This window comes from Podarcis pityusensis, assembly GCF_964106645.2.
Source record: "Podarcis pityusensis genome assembly, chromosome: 6".
In the NCBI taxonomy this organism is placed as follows: Eukaryota; Metazoa; Chordata; class Lepidosauria; order Squamata; family Lacertidae; genus Podarcis; species Podarcis pityusensis.
Window position 1 is genome coordinate 8,695,703 of NC_138030.1, and position 23,757 is coordinate 8,719,459.

At 43.8% G+C, this 23,757-nt stretch overlaps 3 protein-coding genes and 1 long non-coding RNA gene across 10 annotated transcripts in view; 2 read left to right on the forward strand and 2 right to left on the reverse strand.

Moving 5' to 3' along the window:
* Positions 1-4,850, reverse strand: part of SLC17A9 (solute carrier family 17 member 9) — a gene marked incomplete at its 5' end in the record, with an annotated part of 47,986 nt that extends 43,136 nt beyond the window's left edge. Inside the window, one exon of the mRNA XM_081011387.1 lies at positions 4,717-4,850. Coding sequence (XP_080867513.1) covers positions 4,717-4,850 — 134 coding nt within the window. The remainder of the gene's footprint in view (positions 1-4,716) is intronic.
* Positions 4,851-5,294: 444 nt separating this feature from the next.
* On the forward strand, positions 5,295-6,533 carry LOC308480260. Its single transcript, XR_013987964.1, has 3 exons — positions 5,295-5,428; positions 5,617-5,859; positions 6,462-6,533. It is a non-coding gene; the product is annotated as an uncharacterized lncRNA (long non-coding RNA).
* Positions 6,534-10,270: 3,737 nt separating this feature from the next.
* On the reverse strand, positions 10,271-19,203 carry GID8 (GID complex subunit 8 homolog). Its single transcript, XM_081011615.1, has 5 exons — positions 19,077-19,203; positions 15,571-15,700; positions 14,920-15,116; positions 14,097-14,294; positions 10,271-13,137 (listed from the first exon to the last, which is right to left on the reverse strand). The coding sequence occupies exons 2-5, from the start codon at positions 15,686-15,688 to the stop codon at positions 12,964-12,966; spliced, it is 687 nt and encodes a 228-aa protein (XP_080867741.1). The 5' UTR covers positions 15,689-15,700; positions 19,077-19,203; the 3' UTR covers positions 10,271-12,963.
* A 2,545-nt stretch (positions 19,204-21,748) lies between these two features.
* The window catches only part of DIDO1 (death inducer-obliterator 1), a 70,084-nt gene continuing 68,075 nt past the window's right edge, over positions 21,749-23,757 (forward strand). Inside the window, exon 1 of one of the 7 annotated variants that reach the window (XM_081010978.1) lies at positions 21,749-22,008. The gene's annotated coding sequence lies outside the window, so the exon portion shown is untranslated. Of the gene's footprint in view, positions 22,009-22,290; positions 22,485-23,757 lie in introns of those variants that run through there. The other 6 variants (XM_081010973.1, XM_081010976.1, XM_081010975.1 and 3 more) reach the window with 6 other exon arrangements.

The window sequence follows — 23,757 nt, forward strand, 5'->3', positions numbered from 1 at the left end:
CCAACTGCTGCTCTCTGAGTCCCCTCTGGCCCCTTCTTCCTGGGGTGTCCCCCTCGGCACCCCCCTTGCTCTGACCATGGGAGCCCCTTTCTGTGAATCTTCCGATTCGCTGGAAAGACTCAGAGACCTCGGACCACTGTCATCGCTAACATTTCCTTCGGACTCCTCCCCCTCGCTCTCTATTTCCTCCCTTTCCTGTGCCTCTGCTCCTGAACCCCTGACAGCAGGCAAGGAGGTCTTGACAAAAATTTCAACCTGTTCAAGGGCAAGGCACCCAATTTGGAAGTGGGTAGGAGTTATAGAAGGGATACGGGTGGCTCTGTGGGTTAAACCACAGAGCCTAGGACTTGCTGATCAGAAGGTCGGCGGTTCGAATCCCTACAACGGGGCGAGCTCCTGTTGCTCGGTCCCTGCTCCTGCCAACCTAGCAGTTCAAAAGCATGTCAGGTGCAAGTAAATAAATAGGTACCGCTCTGGCGGGAAGGTGAACGGCGTTTCCGTGTGCTGCTCTGGTTTGCCAGAAGCGGCTTAGTCATGCTGGCCACATGACCCGGAAGCTGTACGCCGGCTCCCTCAGCCAGTAAAGCGAGATGAGCGCCACAACCCCAGAGTCGGTCATGACTGGACCTAATGGTCAGTGGTCCCTTTACCTATAGTAGTTGTAGCCAGACACAAAGCATTGCTTAAGACAACTGGTTTGTTGCTTTTGAAAAGGGGAGCTTTGCTAAGTCTGTCGCAGGAAAAGCAACGCAGTAGTCTTGTGACATCTCAAAGACTTAAGCCACATTCCCACCAAATGTTTAAAGCACTATTGATACCACTTTAAACAGCTCTGGCTTCTCTCACCAAAGAACTCTGGGAGCTGTAGTTCATTATGGGTGCTGAGAGTTGCTAGGAGACCCCCCTCCAGAACTACAATTCCCAGAGTGGTTTAACAAATGAATCTCTCTCCTTTTTGGGAACTGTAGGCTTGTGAACGGAATGTGTTAACGTATAAGGTTTTATGCATGCAGAGGAAAAGGGAAAGAAAGGACTAATTTCGATGTGCCGTCCATTAAATATTGGGGCGGGAAGCAATAATGACAGCATCTTACTTGCAGAACAGACTTTAACTTTGTGATCCAAGATACACCATTTCATTTGTTCTACGGGGTTAAATCCAGTGCTTTCCCCCCTAAAAACTCAAGAAAATCACCATTTTATAGTTCAAATCAGGAAAAATATATACAGTACAGTGATGTAAACAAAATCTACTCCTTTTCCCTTATGGCGTATCCAAGAGCCTCTACAGAGTCCTTAAGTGGGTTCTCTGTTGGTCGAAGATTGGTTTACCTGGGCAGCCTGGCCATTCTTTTGTGATGGTAAATACTTCAATTCCTGAATCCAGGTCACAGGCTCACCCTATTCATATACAAACACGCCCTTAAGACAGGTAAGCAAAAGACAATGGAGAGGCTTTCCCCTTTCCTTCCTCCTTGCAGAGAAACATTTGAGGTCAATTTGGGAGAGTCAAAATGGTTTCAGGATTGTTCTCCTGTACTATTTCAGACACGTGGTTTACATACTTATGTATGTGTTTGCCTTGTAAATTTAGGGACATTTAATCTATGTATTTGAGACCTTAAATTCTTACAACCGTAAATGGACAAAACTACAAAGATTCACAAAATGTTTAGGGGTATGCGTACCCCTAAGTCCCTCCCCCAAGAAGGCTGATCGCCGAAGAATTGATGCTTTTGAATTCTGGTGCTGGAGGAGACTCCTGAGAGTCCCATGGACTGCAAGAAGATCAAACCTCTCCATTCTTAAGGAAATCAGCCCTGAGTGCTCACTGGAAGGACACATACTGAAGCTGAGGCTCCAATACTTTGGCCACCTCATGAGAAGAGAAGACTCCCTGGAAAAGACCCTGATGTTGGGAAAGATGGAGGGCACAAGGAGAAGGGGACGACAGAGGACGAGATGGTTGGACAGTGTTCTCGAAGCTACCAGCATGAGTTTGACCAAACTGCGGGAGGCAGTGGAAGACAGGAGGGCCTGGCGCGCTCTGGTCCATGGGGTCACGAAGAGTCGGACACGACTAAACAACAACAACAAGTCCCCCCAGAAAAAAAGCACTGGGTAAACCTAAAGTGTAGCTTCCTAGAACTGTTTCAGTGTTTCAGAATAGGGATCTCTGAATAACCACTGGCACCCTTAACGATCTAGAGCTCTCAGGATTGTATTAAAGATAGCTTAAAAAACAAAATTAAAAGATCTCAGGTTGGCTAATCAGGGGCACCTTTTTAATTGATCTGTGAAGTGCCGTAAGCCCTGCAGTTCCAATTTCCATTGTCTAATTTTCCATTGTCTTGGAAGCTGTTTCCTAAGCTCACTAGAAGGCATTCGGATGACTTGAAGGAGTGGCTCATAGCCTACTTAATGAACCCTTTCTCTCTATACACAGGTCACAAACCAGAACAACAACACTTTAGCTTGTTATGCTTGAGTCGGAGGCCTACATTTGCCAGACTAGTAAAGCCTTGCCAAAACAAACCCAGGGTTTGTGGAAAGGCCCCAAACAAATTAGATGTGAAGAACATGGTTTGAAAGCGCTGTACTTTTCACAGGTACAAGCTAAGCTTTTTACAGCCCAAGTCCCAAGTCAGAGAGGCAAGTTTCAGCCTTAGCTCTTAGCACATTCAAGAGGGCCAAATCATAATTCTTTTTAATTCTAGCCTTAAAAAATAAAAATAAAGACTAACATTTGCATTTCTCTGAAGCAAATGCAACTTTGATGCGTAAGAAACAGAAAATAATGAACTAAAAGTGAATAATGCATGTTTACAAAATAAATGCATGGAAGCAATGCGATTCATTGGGGGAGGGATAGCCTAATAATAATAATAATAATAACGATTTATTTATACCCCACCCATCTGGCTGGGTTTCCCAGCCACTCTGGACGGCTTCCAACAAAATATTAAAAATACAATAAAATAGGTTTAGAATCATAGAACTGTAGATTTGGAAAGGATCCCAAAGGTCATGTCGCCCAACCCTTTGCAATGCAGGGATAACAGCTGAAGAATTCCTGACCGCCAGCCACCCAGCTCCAATGAAGAGGCTGCATTGTGCTTATCTACATGACGTCTTCAAGAGCCCCAATATTTTTTGGGAATCGAACCCGCTGTTTTGCATGGCACTTGTAAATAATATGCAATGACTCCACATGACAATTGCAAAGAAAGGGAATTGAGGGTGGAATAATAAGCTGTGGGCAAATCCGAACGAAATAGCTTTGAATCACATCCGGCAATAAAGAAAAGGGAATATACGGCCAGCTTCAGAATCAAAGCATTGCATAATTTATGTGCAAGTTATTTATGTACTTCTGCACAGTACAAATTAGCACCAGAGCTTAATGTTCTGTCATGGGACAGGGAATAACTAACCACACACCACAGGGAGCAAAATAGGAGTTTGGGGAATACAGTGCTCATAAATCCACAAACAGGAACTGTAACAGAAAGGAGAGAAGAGGACTGCCACACAACCGTTTATTATGGGGACTCAGTGTTGGCTCAGGAATGCAAGTTTTTCGCTGCACCCACAGGTTCCCACCATCGTCAAAATGACACCCTGGTTCTTCCCCCCCCTCCAATCAGCCTTGGCCCAGTATACCCGAAGGAGCGTCTCCACCCCCATCATTCAGCCGGGACACTGAGGTCCAGCTCCAAGGGCCTTCTGGCGGTTCCCTCCCTGCGAGAAGTGAGGTTAACAGGGAAGCAGGCAGAGGGCCTTCTCGGTAGTGGCACCCGCCCTGTGGAACGTCCTTCTATCAAATGTCAAAGAAATAAACAACTATCTAACTTTTAGAAGACATTTGAAGGCAGCCCTGTATGGGGAAGCTTTTTAATGTTTGCTGTTTTATTGCATTAATAATAATACAGTGGTACCTCAGGTTACATACGCTTCAGGTTACAGACTCTGCTAACCCAGAAATGGTGCTTCAAGTTAAGAACTTTGCTTCAGGATGAGAACAGAAATCGTGCTCTGGCGGAGCGGCGGCAGCAGGAGGCCCCATTAGCTAAAGTGGTGCTTCAGGTTAAGAACAGTTTCAGGTTAAGAACGGACCTCTGGAACGAATTAAGTACTTAACCCGAGGTACCACTGTAATAATATTCAGATGGGAGCCACCCAGAGTGGCTGGGGAAACCCAGCCAGATGGGCGGGGTATAAATAAATTATTATTATTCAGATTTAGCCTTTTCATGGGTTCCCCCCCACACACCCCATTTATCGTATTTTCTGCAGAAATGGTTAAATCCAGATTAAATAGGAAATGGGATGGCATTTTGGGGCAGACAGTCCTTGCACGAACCATGCGTGTATTAACAGTGCTACCGGTATATAGCTGTGTACTCACCTTACGTTTATTTAAAGCACATTCCTCCCCCGCCCCCGAATCCTGGGAAATGCAGTTTGTTAAGGGTGCTGGAAGTTGTAGTATAAATTACAGTTCCCAATATTCTTTTTTTTGGGGGGGGGTGCTTTAAATGTATGGTATGTGCACAAGCCTAAATGCACAGTAAACAGCCATGTGGAAGTATCCCAAGAGAGAGAGAGAGAGATGCAGCTGGAAACCACCATTTTTGAAAGTTTTCCTTCTGCAGTTTGCTTCCTCCAGGTCTGGCACCGGGTGGCCTCCCCAAAGTTAATGATGCTGAAGCTTACCTGGACCAATAAGAATCAGCGCCATCCTTTTTCATGCCCTCCTCCGTGGTCTTCAGCTGCTGCTTGAGATGATGGAGAGAGTGCAGATCAGCCCCGCACACCTGCGCTCCATTTTCACTGACACTCAGGGCCATTCAACTTTTTATTTTTTAAAAATAATAATCAGTACAAGGCAAAAGTCCTCTTGTACAACGGCTTGTCGCCGCTGCCGAAATCTACGAAGCAACTGGATGCCAGCGAACAGATGGTGACACCCGCCCCCCGCCCCCGGGGAATAGGGGAGGTCCAAAAAAAAAAAGCGCGATCTTTTTGCTATTATTTTTTATGATTCAATGACTCGTTTATTGGGCATGCTGATTGAATTTAAAAGCGGGAGGGGAAACCCAACCACCGGCCCCTCGGCCAAGTGAATCCATTCGCCCTGACAGTTTGCTGGCAGAGGAAGGTAAAACCTGCGCGCAGCGCGTTTGGGCTGGCGAGGGGAGTTTTTATTTCGCCCTTCTGCAATAAGCACCAAGTCCACGTGTCACTTTTTTCAGCGTCTCCTCTTCCTGTGTGGGGATTTCTGTAGGAAGTCTCGCCGCAGAAGGTCGAGGCTGCTCGGGGGCGATGCTTGCAAAAGGAGGAGCCGGGGACAGACGCGTTTGCAGACAGATGCAGAAGTCAGAAAAGGCCAAGGTCTCACCGGAGGCGGAGATATTTCAAGAAGCAGGTCAGGATGATGCTATCCAAGATCCGAAACAAGATGCGTTGTTGTGCTGGGCGATTTGGAGATCGCGCGCGCGCGGTTTTGCTCTTTCGTTCTTTTGCAAAATCTATTGCCGAGCGCGCGAAGCAGCGTCTCCTTTCCCGTCCCTAGAACTTTGCGCTCTGAGATTGACGTCTCCCTTCTCTCTCCAGCAGCGCCTTTTGATCCTGTTCGTCATGTTTGCAAACAGGATCCGGTGGAGGGATCGACGGATGGTGGAAATTGCCAAGGGCTTCTGCACTCGCAAACAGAAAACTGAAAGCAGATGCGTAAGAGAGGTGGTGCCTGCGCGCCCGCCTCTGCTATTGCTGGTTCTCTGTGAAGCCAGGCTGTGCAAACTTAGTGCATCAAGTCAGTGCTGCCCTCTTTGAAGAAATGAAATGAAAGGAAATACAGTACGTACTTCCCAGTATGGGTGCAAGACACACAGCCAATCAAATAAAAAAAAATGACAGCATGTTTCAACTTGTTTACCAAATCTGCCACTTTGGAAAAAGGAACTGCTGGGTAGGGTAAAAAGTTAAAGGGACCCCTGACCATTAGGTCCAGTCGTGGCCGACTCTGGGGTTGCAGAGCTCATCTTGCTTTATTGGCTGAGGGAGCCTGCGTACAGCTTCTGCGTACAGCTTCTGGGTCATGTGGCCAGCATGACTAAGCCGCTTCTGGCGGACCAGAGCAGTGCACGGAAATGCCGTTTACCTTCCTGCCAGAGCGGTACCTATTTATCTACTTGCACTTTTTTGGTGTGCTTTCGAACTGCTAGGTTGGCAGGAGCAGGGACCGAGCAACGGGAGCTCACCCTGTCGTGGGGACCACCGACCTTCTGATCGGCAAGTCCTAGGCTCTGTGGTTTCACCCACAGCACCAACCACATCCCCGCTTGGCAGGGTAGGGTAGTGAACTACAATTGTGTTGCATATATATTTATTCCTCAAATCAGTAAAGGTGCTTCAAAGTGGTTTACAACACTATCGTGTTTTTTCTTTTTCTTTTGTAGGAAATCTCTGGAGCATTGGCTGTGGTGCATCGAAACAAGTTCAAGAAGAAAATAAAATCGTGTAATAATTTAGGTAAGAGGTTGTTTTTCCGGCTTTCCAATCCGATGCAGAGGTCTCCCCACTTATGCACGCTCGATTCACTCCAAACCCAGGTGAGGGTAGCCAGGAAATAAAGAAATCAATCTAAACTGCAGAAAGGTGTGACAAGGGCAAAAATGACCCCAAAAGTTGGAAAACTGCAGAAATGTTGTGAAAGGGGCAGGAAAACAGCAATCCCTGGAGATTTTGCATCCATCTTTGAGGCCTGTGGAGAGTTGGAGCTTGAGAAAGGTTTGGAGGGAGCGATTGTGGCAGAGTTTGGCTTTTTAGATGGGTCTTCCACGCTGTACGCAATTTTACATATTCATGCGGTAACCAGGAACATAACCCCTGGGCAAGTGGAGAGACACCTGTATTTATTGTAAGCAGGTGAAAACATGGTTACTGGACACTGCCCTAATTCCCTCCATTTTCTACTCGTTTTGCCCATTGAATTGAATTGGATCGGCTATAAATTTGCCACATTTAACCCATGACAGTTCTTGGGCCAGTTGAGTGAACATCAGTTGGAGGCTTATAGGCCAAGTCCACCATCCAGAAAATGTGCATTGGCTGAGTCTGCCCACATATCTAAATATAAGAACCAGGTGTCTAAAATAGTATGGGAGAGCAATCCAGTCAGACTTTCTCTAGTGTAAATGTACACTGTTGCAAGGATCCCAAATCCTCAGTGTTTAAGAAATGAAGGCTTAGGCAGTAATAGAGTCATTTTGGACACTACAGGGTTTAACACATGAACTTAAGCAGCTCTTATGGAGGACCCTGAACCATGTGCAAGTGGTTTACTCAGAAGTATAGCTTTGCTTTCTTTGCATTATATGTGGCCCGTACGTTCTTAATATATGTAGAAAAAAACAAATAAGGCACTCTCACCAATTAGGTTATCTTCATATTTAAGACTGCTAATTTGGTCCATGTGACAAAATTATAATTGACAACCACTTTTGAGCACGTAGCTCTTAAGATTTTAGGAATGTCATTATGGAATAGAATAAATCAAATGTACATACTGCTTACAAAAATGTAGGTTTTACCTTTTTTACATTCTCTTACACATTTGGAAATGTGTATTAGTCCCAGCGCAGGGATGTTGCTTAAATTGTCTGAATTAGTTATCCTAAAGGACAAAGTTCTTTGGCATACTGAAGAGTGCAGTCACATTAAATTCTTTGCTTAGTCTACAGCTAAGGATCATGCTGCACCCTTGTTGAAAAATGTTTTACATAATACAGTGTTCTGTATGCACACTCTTCCATTGTCATAATAACCTCTCATCCTCTTTGAAGAGAGTTCTAATCTGCTTGAGAAATAATGAGGGGAGAACCAGGATATTGTAGCTCTCGCAGGTTTAATGAATGCAGCATGCATAGCTGTCATGTTCTATAAAATCTGTACCTTCTTTAAAACAAGCACTTATTCCCAGAGAATCCCACCCACCCAATCACATTTTGAAACAGAGATCCTGTTTAGTCTCAGCTGATCCCAGAAATACAGCTTCTGGACTGTGGCACTTGTGACTTCTGGGTTCCAGTTCAGCATGCTTTGGGTGTTAATTCTTCCTCCTTCTCACAATAGCTTGGCTTTTAGGAAGCTCTAGCATTCCGTGCAGATTGCATTCATGTCTTTTCTACTGCTCTAGTCCACACTTTTATTATATATTATTTTAAATGGCTCTATCACACGTTGAAGGGCCCCTTCTTAAGGGAATTTTTAAACTATAAATCAAAGAGCGCAATAACTAGAGAGAAGGAAAATAGGAACTGTGTGCCTTTGGAAATGTTGATTTTTTTTTAAAAAAAAATATGGCTTTCATTAAAAGGAAAGAACATTGGTGACTTACCTGTAGCCTCAGCTCAAAGCTAGGTATGGGTTTATTCTTTTTCTGTCTTCTAAAATATTCCATGAATGTGGTCTTCACTGAGCCAAGAAATCTATGCTAGGAATGTTGGTTTATATGGAAATTTAAGGGGATTGTCAGTTTAGAGCAATATATGGGGTAGTATGGCCCCCTCTGTTCCCCACCCTGCACTCAACTCTCACTTGTGGCTCCTAGAAGCTGTCAGCATGTGACAGCAGCCACCGGGAGCAGCTTTGACTGGCCAGCTAAACCAGGTGAGGGTAGCCAATGGGTCTCAAATCCTAGGTGAGTTTGGGACTCCCCTGCATGTGAAGATTGAGCGGATGAGACCAATAGTGGGTCCAGTGGTCAAGAAGACAGTTTCTGCCCCTGCTGTAGAGGGAAGTGAGGGGCAGATGGGGCTCATCAACCTGGGAAGGAAGAAGGAAAACTGATCCTAAACCTCTGCTTCCTTTGGGAGAAGAAAGGGCTAAGGAGTAACCTCTACACAAATCCAGAGTGGAGTCCCTAAGATGGTTGGATTGCGTCTTGTACAACTCCTGCAGCCAGGCTGGTGCCAAACGTATTACTCTGCTTTCCTTTGGAGCACATCAGAGAGGCTGAGAAGGCTGCCTTGTTGTCTGGGCAGCCCAGGGCCCCCATACATACTGTTGAGGCTTAAACACCATGTGTAATGAGTATGAGTTACTCGTGCGTAAACTGGTGCCTCTCTAGGCTAATTTGCCTTGTTAAACCTTTCTGACTGCACAGCCCTTTCTCATGGTGACTGCCTCAGTCGCTGGCAGAATCCGTCAGTGGGCGTTTCTTGAACCTCTTCAAACATAAAAGTTGTTTGACACCCAGTCTCCTCCTCCTCTCACTGCGCGGGAGTCTTCTGCGCAGGGAGGGCGTGGGTAGCGGAGGACCTGTCCCCTCCTCACTGAGTTCCAGTGAAGAGTCCTGGAGCCCTCTCTCCGATTCCCCCATCTGCCTCCCTTTATCCCTGGTGTTGCGCTTAAATGCTTCCCCCTCTACTGAGCTGTTTCTCCCCCTGCTGCTGGGTCCTTCGCCAGCATCATCTAGGAGCCTCCCCTTCGCCTCTCGCTCCAATGTCAGTTCCCTGACACCATGGAAGGTCATTTTGGTGCTGCTAACGCAGGGGTTTGACTTCACTCCCAGAAGTGCACTCTGTTGTCTCTCGAAACAGATGGAAGCCAGCAACACTACTTCTTAACTATGGAACATATTCCTCATAAACGCCACAGGTTGCATCCAACGCTGCATTGCAAGCTGAATGTATTTTTGTTTGTGCAGCAGAACGCCACCTCTTCCTCCTTCCCCCTGCAGCATGCTGCACTGCCCTCAAGTTCTGTTCCAGAGCAATGGAAAAAAGTAGGTCTATAATCCAATTAAATATGTCTTAAGACTATAAAACTCATACAATTAAATCAATTAAATTTTCATATAAGAAAAAAAAAGTTGTCATCACCAGCCATGCACACGTGTTTGCCTTTTAAGATAGTGCTCATCATACATTTTAGTATTTGCTTTTTTAAAAAATTAAATTTACTCTAATTATCACTTTTTAGGTCATAAAAATATCACTTGATTAAACTAAACATTGCCACACACAAAATCATTATGCAAATCACCACAATTTGATATATAAAGGTCTTAGAAACGAAAGTTTTCTTGATATGAAATTCGAATCTTGTTGAGGAATATTAATATTATTTCAAGGGTACACACAACCCTGCCTCCTCTACTGTGACTGTTAGCAGTTACTAAGTGTGAAGGAGTGGGAGGCATTTAAACTTATTTTCCACACATACTTTTTATGACAGCATTTCAAAAACACAAATGTAAAACGTATTGTTGAAAGTGGTATTTAATGCTAAGCAGTTAAGAGTGGCGATCTAACATTATGGAGCTAACAAAATTGCAACCATTCATCCATAGCCACCAGGATAAGACATTTCTCATGCATATGACAAATCCATTTACGTAGTGAGGGCTGATTCCTGTGTACAATATTTCATAAGTTATGGTTCACAGCCTCCCCCATTTGAGAATAATTCAAACTGATTATATTATATTTTGTATATGCAAACTATTTTATATACACATGAATATAAAGATCCCTAAAAGTACCATTGGGATGAAACCCTTGAACTTTCTGTAAAATGCATAGCTTTCTTTCATACCATTTTAAATATTTTCTCTCAAGTTACCCAAAAAACTTTACAGATTAAAGCTGCTTCAGTGTGTGATATTTTAAAAAAACCCAAAGGAAATAAATCTCAACTGTCATATTTAAACCTCTTGGGGAAATCTCACATATTTGGCTCTGAAATTAAATGAATTAAGTAAGCTAATGGAAGTTCCAGTTATCTTTGCACTCTTGGAAGAAACCTTCTAAACACACAGGAATCTTCTTAAGCAGGGTTGCAGTGCAGTATTTCTGGTGCAGTGACCTGTTCAACTTTGTGCTGAAAGCTGAAACTCCAAACATTTTCCAAACCTGCACTTTTGCATCCAACAGCCAAGAACAGGAAGAAAAGCTAGTTATAGTTGAGGAAAGGTTTAGAGCCATTTCACTTTCACCGTTTCACATTGTCCTTAAAACGAAAGATCTTTATCCACACAAATTGCAACTCTCTGTTCTCGGTTAAATGCAGCTACAGGTCATTTAACAGGAAACATCTATCAGGAGCAAAAAGCTAGCCCATGACACTAAAAGTCAGGTGGTCCGTTTCGCAACAGCTTAAAACTGTGGCATCAGAGCTTCAGTTGGTGAAGACGGACTATATTCAACTAGACTTGTGAAACTAGTATATCTCAAAAGCTTGAACAAGAGTGCCTTCTCTAGAGCCAAGCTTCATACAAATGCCAACAAGTTTTCACAGTAGTCATCAGCAACTATGGGCGCACATTTCCCCAGGAACCTCTCCCAAACAATTTCCATATATTTCTATGAGGTTTGCATGGAAGAGATTCCAAGTATGAAATTTATTGTACTAGCGAGTCCCAGTGACTAGCTAAGCATGCTAGAAGCCAAATCGTTTTAGGTTTATCATCTACCCACTAAGCTTAGGTTCTGAATGAATCATCTAAAATGTTACTGAATTGATTGTGCAAACCGGGAGGAAGCTGCTTTCATGTAAGATTTGCATGGGAGGCTTGTGCATGTGTCGGAATTAAAACTACAGTGGCCAGATAGCCACAGGACTATAAGCAGCATTATTAACAGCTTTTCTACTGGATTCTGCCGTTTCCTCAACAGCCCTGCTGGCAACTTAACTGAATGGGTGTTTTGTATCGCCATCTTTGAAATAGCAAGGGTTAGTGCTTAATACTAAACAGTGGAACAAGTGAACATTCCTTTAAGACAGTCATACATGCGATGCAGCATCCCACACCTTAGCAAAAATTACAAGGCAGCAACAAAATAAGAGGGATTTCGTGGAATTACAGGGCCTTTAGCTGGTGTAGAAATAAGCTCTATCACCGTGATTCAAAATATCAGATGGGAATTCCAAGATGGAAGATTTGTAAAATCACAGTTCTCTTTACCCAAGGCAGGAAACTTGATAAAACCTCCACCATCATTATAAATTACAGCCCAAGAACTTCCATGCTATTTCAGTGTATCGGCATTACATCAGACGTTTATTCTAACTGGAAATGGCCCCAGCCATAACAACAAAGCTGAGTATTTTATACCCACCCCCCAAGACACACTGTTGGCATTAAGGATGTAGCTACCACCCACACCAATACTACAGCTGGTATTGTTATTTTTAAAAAAAAATAAACAAAACCCCAATGAAAGAAAATCTAATTACCAAGTGATTTCATGTCTTGTTTCAGGGGCATATTTTTGTCATTCTTGAAAACTATAAAATAAAAAGCCTTTATTGTCAGCAATACTTCGAAGAGAACTAGGCCCATCATGAATATAACATTCAGCCCCATATAAATAAGTCACCAAGGTGTGAAAAGCAAGGGAATTATTTCCAATTACAGCGTACAAGCTTCCTATGCTATACTCTATGCAGAAAAACAACATTGCCATGAGGTTTACAAAATGATCACTTCAACCAGTTGCTAGTTTATAAATAGGGAATGCATATTTGGCTATAAATTAACACAGAAAATAGTCAATATTCAAGTGAGAGACAGGTTAACTGGAGAGTTGCCAGGAGCTTCAACATTAATTCACTGGCCACCGAAATGTGTTTCAGTAGCCAGACATTACAAACCTTCAGCACAGTATATATATATATATATATATATAAGAAAGACTTGGTTTTTTGCTTAAAATGTATGACAGTGCATAGCCTAAGTCAGATGGTCAAAGTGATAACAATGCTTCTCAATGCTGATCTGCTGCATTTTAAAAAGGGACCCATCTCCCTTTAAGTATGCTTGCCAAGAAAAACAAAAAAACCCACACACAACCAAATTGCAAAGTCCTGAACTGTAGTAAAAATATTTCAGTCACAGACTGATTAAAAATGTATATAACTGTGCAGTTCCGAGTGTTAAATGTCCACCTGCACATTTTACTTGGGTTCCTCAATTGTCCCCTTGCTGAGGTCTGTCATTTTGGGATATTTTACTTTCTTCTGGTCCAGCTCGTTCTGAGCCCACAGTAGTAATTTCAGTAATTTAGCCAGCTTGGGTGTCGACTCACGATTTTCATAGTCTAGAACAGCTTGGTTAACTTCGCTCCAAACCTAGAGAGAGATGAGCAACTCAGTTTAGCACAATATATGCATATGTCACAGAGAGTCAACGTCATCCACCAACAGTTTTTGACCTGAAGGACTAAATTCCTCCGCAGGTATCATGGCCTTGTGCAAGCGACTAAATATCAGTCTCAAGCCCCCCCCCCCCGTAAAATACAAACTATAGAGCTGCAGGATATTGCAGAGCACTTTGCAAAATAGAAATATTATAAAAAGTAATCGTCTTTTTCAATTTCCAAAGAAAGAGGTCATGCCAAGAGGCTCTCGGTGGCTATTTCCCAGCTCTGTAACTTCCTTTCAACAAAGCTCAGACGTTAGTATCAAATTCCACAAAAACATCAGCATTTAATTGAAGAGTGTTCCTCTGATAAAAATAAAGCTCCTTATCAAAACCTCAGTATGGGTCTTTTTGAGATAAAGGGAGTGGTAACTTAGAAAGCCTACTGGAGTGGTAAAGGTCATCTATATTTTCCTTTTTCATCCTGTTAGAATAAAACAGAACAAAAGTAACTTGTTGTTCTAATGTTCACCAAGTAAAAGTTGCTCCCAGCAACTGACCAGCTAAAGCTGCAATTCTAACCCCCCTTACCTGGGACCCATTTAATTTAATAGGACTTCCTTCTGCGTAGACACATTGTGCTGTAAAATGTCAGTTGATCAATCCAGAGATTAAACTGGTTCAAGCTTGCTTTTTCACAACATTTTAAAAATGCTACTCATCCTCAAACTTTGGGGCGTAAAATGAACTAAAAATATAAATAAGCTAACTGAAAGCCACCCGCAAACTTTCAGAAAAAAGCCACATGATTTATTACAAAAGATGATGAAAAGTGAAAAACTGTACAGTCAGCTTTTCTTTATAATGTAATAAAGGGCAAATCTTAAAAGTGTCATTTTATGAGGCACGCAGCATCTAATTTTAGTTACAAGGGATTAAGCGCATTTACTTTCTGTCTCTGCATCATGTTGAGCAAGTCTCCAAAAGGTGATTCTTCTGGGTTATCGAAAGCAAGCAGGGCAAGAGTGCGCTCCATCTCAGTCAGGCATTCCCGGCTCTCCTCGCCTTGTTCCGCTAACTGCGTCTGAGCAAACTCCAGCGCAGCTTCTGTTTCACGCTGCCGAATCAACTCAATTAAATGCTGTTGCTGCACCAGCCAACCAAAAAAAAGGAAACAAAAAAGAAATAGGGAAACCGTACAGAAAAATTAAATACAGTTCATTCAGTTTCTTTCACTTGATCAATGTTCTTCTAAAAATATGTCAGCTGAGCATTCAAGTGAAGCCTTTAAATTAGAACTTGGGAACTAGCTACTGAAAAGAGTGTTAAAAGCAGCAATGTCAGAGAAATCAGGTTACATTTCCTAGCATGAATTTTCTCTTGCTTCCCTAGGTTAACTATGGTTTAATAGTATGCCTGAATCAGCACTAACAGTGGTTAATGGTAACTAGTTTCCCTCTCAAAACAGGCGCTACAATTTTCTTCAATTCCTAATTTGAAACTCAGGTTAAGATGGAAACTATGGTTGACCAAGACAACGGTTAACAACACTGAATGCTAAACAATGGTTAAAGCCCCCAGGAGAAGGAAGCGGGCATACAATTCTGCTGCTTATTCCTATCTACACCAGGCCAAAGTGTGTTAAGAACGCACACCATACATACAGGACACCAAAACAGAAGAGGAAAAGGCTTTCCGAATATAGCAACCTTCCTTCAGCACTGTCAATTAGTTTTAAATGTAATCAATGCCAGTTTCAATGTGAATCTTACCTGTAAGTGGAAGTAAAGGTACCGGTTCGTATCTAACAATTCTGGGTGAAGGCTGTTGATCAGTGCAATGGCTTCCTGAATCTGGCCTTTGAGGATCATCTCTCGAATTTTTATTCTTTCATCCAGGGTCTCTAAATCAACACTGGGCTCAATTCCAGACTCCATCCGAAACTTTTCTGCTGCCTCTTTGAAGCCTTCTGAAATGCAAAAAGAAACTGCTTGCAGAAAATGGAAATCAATTCAATCAATCATATTTGTATGTCACCTTTCCAAAATTAAGACAGCTTACAACATTAAAAATCACATAATTAGAAACACAGCAAAAGTAGTCGTAAACAATAAACAAAACATCAAAAAGTGCAAAACCAAATCAAACAATATCTACATAAATGGCTAAATTGGAACAGTAGTACACTCAATATTTCCATAAATCCAGTTTCTTAAAACAGGATTCATCTAATGAATTGACAAAGGCCTCTTCTTGCTCCCCCCAATTGGTCAGGTATGCTGTCAGGAGAACCTCCAGAACAGTGTACAGGGGGAAAGGTTAATAAATTCTTGCAATACACAAATACTCCCATGATGTCTCAAATGAATACCCGTCCATGGTTATTGTGGTAACTTTATTTTCTAAACCAGCTGACTGATTACCTGTAACAAGGTAGTTCATGATCAAGCGGTTCATGTCAGCTCTCTGGATGTGCAAATTATTAAGTTTTTCCATCCACTCGTCTTTTGTGATTTCATCGGGTTTTTCGGCATAACTCATTCTTGTCCCTCACTAGGAAGGGTGAGAAAAAAAAACAGGCAAGATAAATTACTGTGAGTGAGCAGATACAAGAGAACAAGCAAATACCTCATTACTTTTCCGAGATGGCTTTTACTGTTCACTCTGTAAAAAACAGCAACCAGAGACAGTAAACTTATGCACGTCCTGATTTCACAGCTTGTACTCCATCAGGACAGCAGCTCAGTTTAGAACACAAATGTTCTGTATGCAGAACATCCCAGGTTCTATTCCCCTGCCAGTTAAAACATTCTCAGATAAACAAGGGTTCCGGTAGGGACACAGAACAACCACTATCAATCAGAAGAGACAATTCTGGTCTAGATGGTCCAGTAATCAGTCTTGGCATAAGCAAACTTTCTATGCATAGATCAGCTGGCAGGGGTGTGTGTTTGAAGACTAGAAAGACTAGGAAGCGCAAATCATGAAGTCAGGATATAGGTGAGTTGTCCCATATATTGAAGAGGGAGTAGGGGGAAATCAAACCCGTTATATGCAGGGGTCACATATTTAATGAGTAGTTCTACCCTAAAACATGGCATAATAATAGAATGGTTAATACATCTTATCAAATGCTCATCACAGTACATACACTGTTAATTACAATAAAAACAGCACTACATAGTATTTGTATGTTGTAAACAATTTTTATATGTACATAGTTGTAATTCTATCAGTGTTTATTGTTTTTAATAATTGTTTATATATTTTGAGATTATTTTTATCTGTAAGCTGCCTTGAGTCCCATAAGGGAAAAAGGCACGGTATAAATAAATATATAAGAGTAGTGCTATCGTGACGTGTAGTGGCAAGCACCTAATCATTATTAGCATTTATACATGTAGTGCTTTTTGAGTGCACAAAGGAGTTTTATATATATCCTCACAGTAATTCTCACAACAATCCTACAAAGTAGACAAGTGTCTTTACACCCCCGTGTCACAGAACAAAGGCTGAGGAAATGTTGGCTTGAATATTGACACACATTGATGGAGCTGAGATTTGATTTTCTGGTTCACAGCTCATCTTCTGATGACATATTACTAATTAGAGCAAATGGCCATGGCACAAATATGAAGGCATCTCAGATCTGCTTTCACACCTAGCTGTTCTTGCTGTTCTCTCTTAACTTTGTCATGATCCAAAAGCACTTTTCAAACTATCAAACACTGCAGAGGTGGGGTAACTGGGGGCAGGCACAATAATGGAATGGTTTGAACCCTGAACAGAAGCATTCCATGCTGCAATGTTTTGTGGCAGGGTCTTATTCACAGCCTTTAAAGTGACTGGACAAATTGATGGGGGACAGGTGTGGAAGCACATTTAAAAATGACAGAAAAAAGAATTTGGTCAGCATGCCTCTGGTTACAAGATGTGAGGTAAACAGCAGATGAAGGTTATCCCCTACACAGTTTGTCAACTTTAGAAACACTAAAATAGAAAGACACTGGTCTGATCCAGTTACACAATTTATACTTTATTATGATAGAAGGAATTAACAAAGAAAAATGCTTACTGCCTACACATCTCAGTCACAAAGAAACATTTTCAGCACAACCATAACCATTTCTACTCATATGTTAAGTCCTAGAGAATTCAGTGTCATGTAGCCTTAACAAGATCTAGTGTAATTTCTCACACATTCTTATTTATAGATAAGTTAATTGACCCTAGAATTGCTCTTAATAATGGGCAGGCAGCACAGAAATATAATATTCAATACAGAACGAAAATGATTTGAAATTCCTTTCTTTCAACTTGTTTCCATAGAACTGTAGCTTAAAAATGAACAGAAAATATGCAAAGCACTATGGCTCCAATGAAGCATTAAAGAGGTGAAATATTTAATTGGGTGTAGCACAGAAAGCTACTGTAGTCAGACTACCACATTCAAAACAAGTCAGAACAAAATCTTGGGAATAAGTTTCAGTGAGGCTTTGCAGCAACTAAACATACATATGCTATTAGTCTCACTGTTAATAATGGGTCCTGAGCAATCACTCCCTCAAACACTAAGCTTCCTGTTTGTAAAATAAAAGAACTAAGTCCCATGTTTATTTGTTGGAAGGACAGGTAAATAATCTTGGAATTGCCATTAAGCTGTATGGTTTAATCCCACCCTTTTTGGGTGCACGAAGGCTGAACACCAGACTGAAAACTGGTGTCTTGCTGCCATGAAATGTATCTTACTCAGTCTAGATGATTCCTTGACAAAATTTTAGGTTTAGTCACTTTAATTATCACTCACTAGCAACACTACCACCTCTGTACAGTCTCATTAGGTCTTCAAGGATAGCATAGGCTGAACTGAAAAAACTGCTGAGGACTGTGTTGCAAAATATACACCTCGTAGGAGTCTCCAGTAATGAGCTAACCGGAAGCCCTTTAAAGATAAAGCTCAAGCAATGCGTCACAATAAACACCTAAACGGAACTGCTGCGGAATCTATTAGGATAGATGCATCCCTCTGATACAGCTCCATCCAGAACTGAAACCGCTTTCCTCTTTCCAAAGCTCTGTTAAAAACCAACACGTCCCTAATTAAGACACGTAACATCCGAGGATGGTTACGCGGTTCACGGGTAGAGAAAAGATCGGTCTTTCTTTTTTCATTTTGCTTGCACGGTATATAGGTTCACATGTGTACTGAGTGCCGAACGCTCTGGTTTCCGATAGAACACAAACAAAAGTCACTCCGAATATGAACCACGTGTGTTGTTTCTGGGTAAAACCGAAACGTAAAGAAAGCCTTTCCCCTACTCCCCCCCCCCCACACAAAAAAAAGGTTCAGAACGAGAAGCGCCTTTTTAAAACTTGAGAAGAAGAGGCGCTCCAATCCGTTTCGCAGGAATCGGATCCAGTTTCTCCCTTTCGTTCCCCCCCCCTTTTTTAAAAAAGCTTGCATTTCCTTGAAATAAAAACGAGAGTGTCGGGGGAGCAGCGCACAAATAATAATAAAAAGAAGCGAAACCCCGAAGCTTGTCCCTGCCCCTTCAGGGAAAGTGCGAGACAGGCGCGAAGCGGCGGGGAGGCCGCGTCGTGTCAAGTGGGGGGGGGGAGAAAGAAGGAAAAACCCCCAGTAAGGAAGAAGAGGCGGCGGCAGAGTCTCCCGCGACATGAGCTGCCCGCCCACCGCTCCTCCCGGCCGCGTCTCGGGGCTTCCTTCCTCTCGCCTTCCGAGAGCAGGCCCAGGCGGGGGCGGACCCCTCGGCGCCACTAGGCAGGCCTCACGCCGCCCCAAAATGGCTGCTTCCCCCTCAGCCGCCGCATCCCGCCACGGAGAAGGCCTCCATGCCCCTCACGGGGTGCCGCCGCCTTCCCCCCCTCCCACAGGTGACCCTCTCCCCACCGGCGCCGCCATTTTACTCACCGACCGAGCTCGCCGCCGCCGCCTCCTCCTCCGCCGGGCCTTCAACGCCAGGCCCCGTCACCTGCTCCGCCCCCCTCCTCCCTGCGCCGCTCTCGCTCCCGCTCCCCCCCCCACACCCCCGCCGCCGGCCGCTCGCAGGCCGCGCCTCTCGCGAGAGCTCCGCCAAAGCCGCCCTCAGCCAATCGCCTCCGAAAGGTCGCGTGGATCATAGAGACGAGGGAGAGGGGGGATCGGCACTGAGGGGAAAGAGGGAGAGACGGTCTATAGAGAATGGGCGTCCTAGAACGGCCTAAAAATCGTAGCGTTTGAAGGCGCTGCAAGGGAATCTCTGGCCCGGCGTGGGATTCGAACCCACGACCCCGTGATTGAGAGCCTCATGCGCTACCGGCTGAAGCTGTTAAGTTCTAATTTAAAAAAATAATAATAATTCTCAAGCGACATACAAAAAGGAAACGATAAAGCTGTTTAGTAAAAACAGTAAATCAGCATTATAGAACCTGATGACTACAGGTGCAGGTAATTCATTCTGATGGAAGTGGTAAAACCTGGGTGAAAAAACGTCATTCTTGTGGGAAGGGCATAGCTCAGCGTTAGAACTAGTGACTTGCAAGCAGAAGGTTGGAGATTCATTTCCAGGTGTGTCTAGTTCGGGCTGGCAAGGTCCCCTGCAAACTGAGTAGATGTTATTGGGATGCACATTGAGGAAGTGCAGGTCCCTACGAAGAATCCCAAAATGCTTAGAAGAGCTATCCAGCAGAAGCCTATTTGCAATTCTGGCAACAAAATTGTTTCTATCTGTGGTTGTGTCTCCACCCTGTGCACCAAACCAGTTTCACAGGTTCTTCCACGACTGATTGGCTAAGGTGATTTATTTACGGTAAGTCATACAAATAATTACACTGATATTCATCAGTATCAAACTTTATTTCAGTCACAGACCAGCATAAGATAAAACACATGGATAAACGGAACACATAAGACTTTAAACAGGTAAAGAATAAAAACTAGTAATTAAGAGGTAAAGGTAAAGGGACCCCCTGACTGTTTAGTCCAGTCGTGGACGACTCTGGGGTGGCGGCGCTCATCTTGCTTTATTGGCCAAGGGAGCCGGTGTACAGCTTCCAGGTTATGTGGCCAGCATGACTAAGCCGCTTCTGGCGAACCAGAGCAGCACACAGAAACAGCATTTCCCTTCCCACCAGAGCGGTACCTATTTACCTACTTGCACTGCGTGCTTTCAAACTGCTAGGTTGGCAAGAGCAGGGACCAAGCAACAGGAGGATTTGAACCCATCGCGGGGATTGAACCGCTGACCTTCTAATTGGCAAGCCCTAGGCTCTGTGGTTTAACCCACAGCGCCACCCAGGCCCCAATTAAGAGGTGATTATATCATTAAAATATCAGAGCCATTTACTACTATTACACAAAAAACATTTTTTAAAAGTTAAAATCAGAAATCAGTTATTATGGAGAGAGGTATTCTTCTTTGCCTTATTTTTTATTTATAAAAATAGTTATACGTGTACCACTGTTTTTTTAAAAAAAATTGAGCAAATGATCTGCTGCTCAGATAGCCCACTCATCAGCATCCATTGTTAATGGTCAAGCTACACTAAAAGCTTATGGGAGGATTTAGCTAATCATGTGTTCCATTTTTGTCCCTATAATAATTTTGCATTTTTGTCCCTATAATAATTTTGCTATTTTAAACTGGTGCAACACTTTAAAGATAAAATAGTAAATATGTAGTTTGCTTCCTTTTGTCAAGTTACTTTTTGTGCAAGCATATGAAAGGTAACTTTTCAGTTGCGTTATCTACATACACTTTAGTTTCCAGGTATAGGTCTGGTAGAAGTAAAAGGTTAAGAAGGTTAATTGTAAAAGGATTTCAACTGTTTCCCATGTAGCTGCTTTTGACATATATAAAAACAACACATTTACAAACCTCCCTATACAGGGCTGCCTTCAGATGTCTTCTAAAGGTTGTAGAGTTTATCACAGGCATAGGCAAATTCGGCCCTCTACATGTTTTGGGACTACAACTCCCATCATCCCTAGCTAACAGGATTAGTGGTCAGGGATGATGGGAGTTGTAGTCCCAAAACATCTAGCGGGCCGAGTTTGCTTATGCCTGTCCTAAGGGAAAGTGGGACATTCTGGCATGCAAATCAGAAACCTGGAGGGCATCTGTAAATCCAGCACTGTCCCTGGAAAATAGGGGCACTTGGAAGGGCTGAACCTATAACCATAGCTGTCAACTTTTCCCTTTTCTTGCAAGGAATCCTATTCGGAATAAGTGAATTTCACTTAAAGAAAGGAAAACGTTGACAGCTTTGCCTATAACCCACCCGTAATGGAAATCCAGAACGCTTCTCAATACTGTAGAGTGGTACCTTGGTTTAAGAACAGCTTAGTTCATGAACAACTTGGATTAAGAACGTTGCGCCACTTCCTCCTCCCGCACAGAGGGGGCGCGCGATGCCTTTCCTTGCCGCTCTGCACTGCTCTCCCCACCAGAGAGAAAGACCCTCTAAGTTTCCGCTCTCTCTGTGGTTCCTTCCCCGCCCGGATTCCCTCTGGGCGCCTTCCCAACTGCCACTGCGCGAGACGGGGCAGAGCGTCCTCCTCCCCCTCCCCGCAGCCCAACGCGCACCGCCTCGCGCGCAGCTACCTCGGGCGGCCATTTTGGCGACGGGTTCCTCTCAGCCTCGGCGCGGGCGGAGCAACAAGTCTGAAGGGAGCCGTGAGGGAAGGAGAGGAGGAGGCGGAGGGAATGGAAATGGCGGATTCCGCCGCCGCCGCTCGTCTCGGCTGAGGCCCAGGGAGGGAGAGAGGCGCCGGCACCGAGGCGGGAACGCGCTTCCTTTCTCCCCCATCCCGAGTCTCTTTGCCCCCCCTAGTTTTCTTCGACCCCCTTTTTCCCTCCTCTACGGTGAGTGAGGGGCAGCCGCTTCGGGCCTGGCTGGAATATGGAGGAGGAGGAAGGCGGCAGGCAGTGCGGGCGGGGGGCGGCGGGAGGAGCGACCTCGCCCCTATCTCGCTGTTTCTCACCCCCCCGGGGGGGTTAGGTCGAGATCAGGGCCTTTAAAACCGCCGCTCGTGCAAGCCCCGCGGTGTGAGACCACAATTGGGTGACGTCGGAGGGCTTCGTGACGCCCCCGGTAAAAGGCACCCCCCGGCACTTGAACGTGGGAGCCTGTGGGGGCTGTTGTTGTTTTTTTGGGGGGTGGAGGTGAGGGAGGGGCGCCCAGGAAATAGCTCCCCGCCCGATGTGCGATAACGTGGCCACCAGAGAGAGAGAGAGAGAAACGGAGGAAGGGCGAGTTTGCGGTGTGTCCCCCCCCCCTTTAATTACAGGCCTTCCGGGTAATTGTTTCAGGATCCGCTTGGCGTGTTAACAGCACTGTAGTAAGTAGACTCCGGCCCTCGCCGCTCTAAACCCTGCAATTCGTGGTTTGTGGGGGGGGGGGGGGAATCATCTCTCCCTCCTCTTTATTGTCTAACAGGAAGAGTGACCTTATTTGAGCTTGCCGGCCTGTTTTTCGGTGGCGAGCCTGACCACACCTTTCTTTGGTTTTGGATTAAGAATCTCTGATTCTTCCTCTGGCTGCTTTTGCCGCGATCTTTATTTTCACTTTATTTCTCCAGCGGTAGCCGCCTTTCCCTTCGCTTGCATGTGTGAAGCTTCGGTTTGTGGTTTTAGTTAAGGTGATCACGTTCCAGGGGGGTGTGTGTGTGTGTGTGTGTGTGTTATTTATTTGCACACACATATGGTGATCACGTTGCAGGTATATATATACATACACCTGGAATGTGACCACCATATGTGTGTGTGTCATCGTAAACGTAAGCCCTGTTCAGTCCAGCAGAACTTAATTCATAGGTAAGCGTATAGACGATTGTAGCCTAGGGCTAGAATCTTGTACACTCTTACTTGGGAGTTAGTCTCATTGAATTCAATGGGGTTTACTACTGAATAGGCATAGAATTGCACAGTGAATAGTTCAAAGTGGAGGTTACGACCTCTTGCCTGTTCGGTAAGGTCGATTTTATTTTTGTCTGGAAGGCTGTTCCTGCCCACCAATGAAGCTGCCTCCTTTAAGTGTAGTCAGTCTCCCCTGCCCACTATAAATGGTTTTCATGCCTTACCGTTTTGTGTGCTTAGAATTTGACAAAGGGTAAAATTCTAATTTTTGCTCCAAATACACTGAATAATATAAAAAACGAGGTGTTTCAATAATAGCATGGTTAGGGCAAGTTGTATGCATAACACTTTCGAAAGGGAGAACTGGACATTATTTTTGTTACATTAAGATACTTTTTAATACACGTGTGTAGCTAGATTCCAGTTAAGTCTGTTGTGGTAGGCCTTCATAAGCTTCTGCACAAAAATAACAACTGTATGGTTAATAATACCTAATAGGATTGAAGCAGTGCTTTTTTCTGGGGGTACGCAGGGGTATGCATACCCCTAAACATTTTGTGAAACTAAATTTGGCCTCATTGAGGGGCAGTATTTCAATATGAGTAGGAAAATGAGAGTATCGCTAAATATTTTTTTAGGAAAAAAGCACTGGATTGAAGAGTCTAATCTTCTGTTCCATGCAATCCTATAAGTTCCATTGAACTATTGTTTCGTAGTCATGTATAGGATTGTGCTATAAAAGTGCAACTGTTTGCA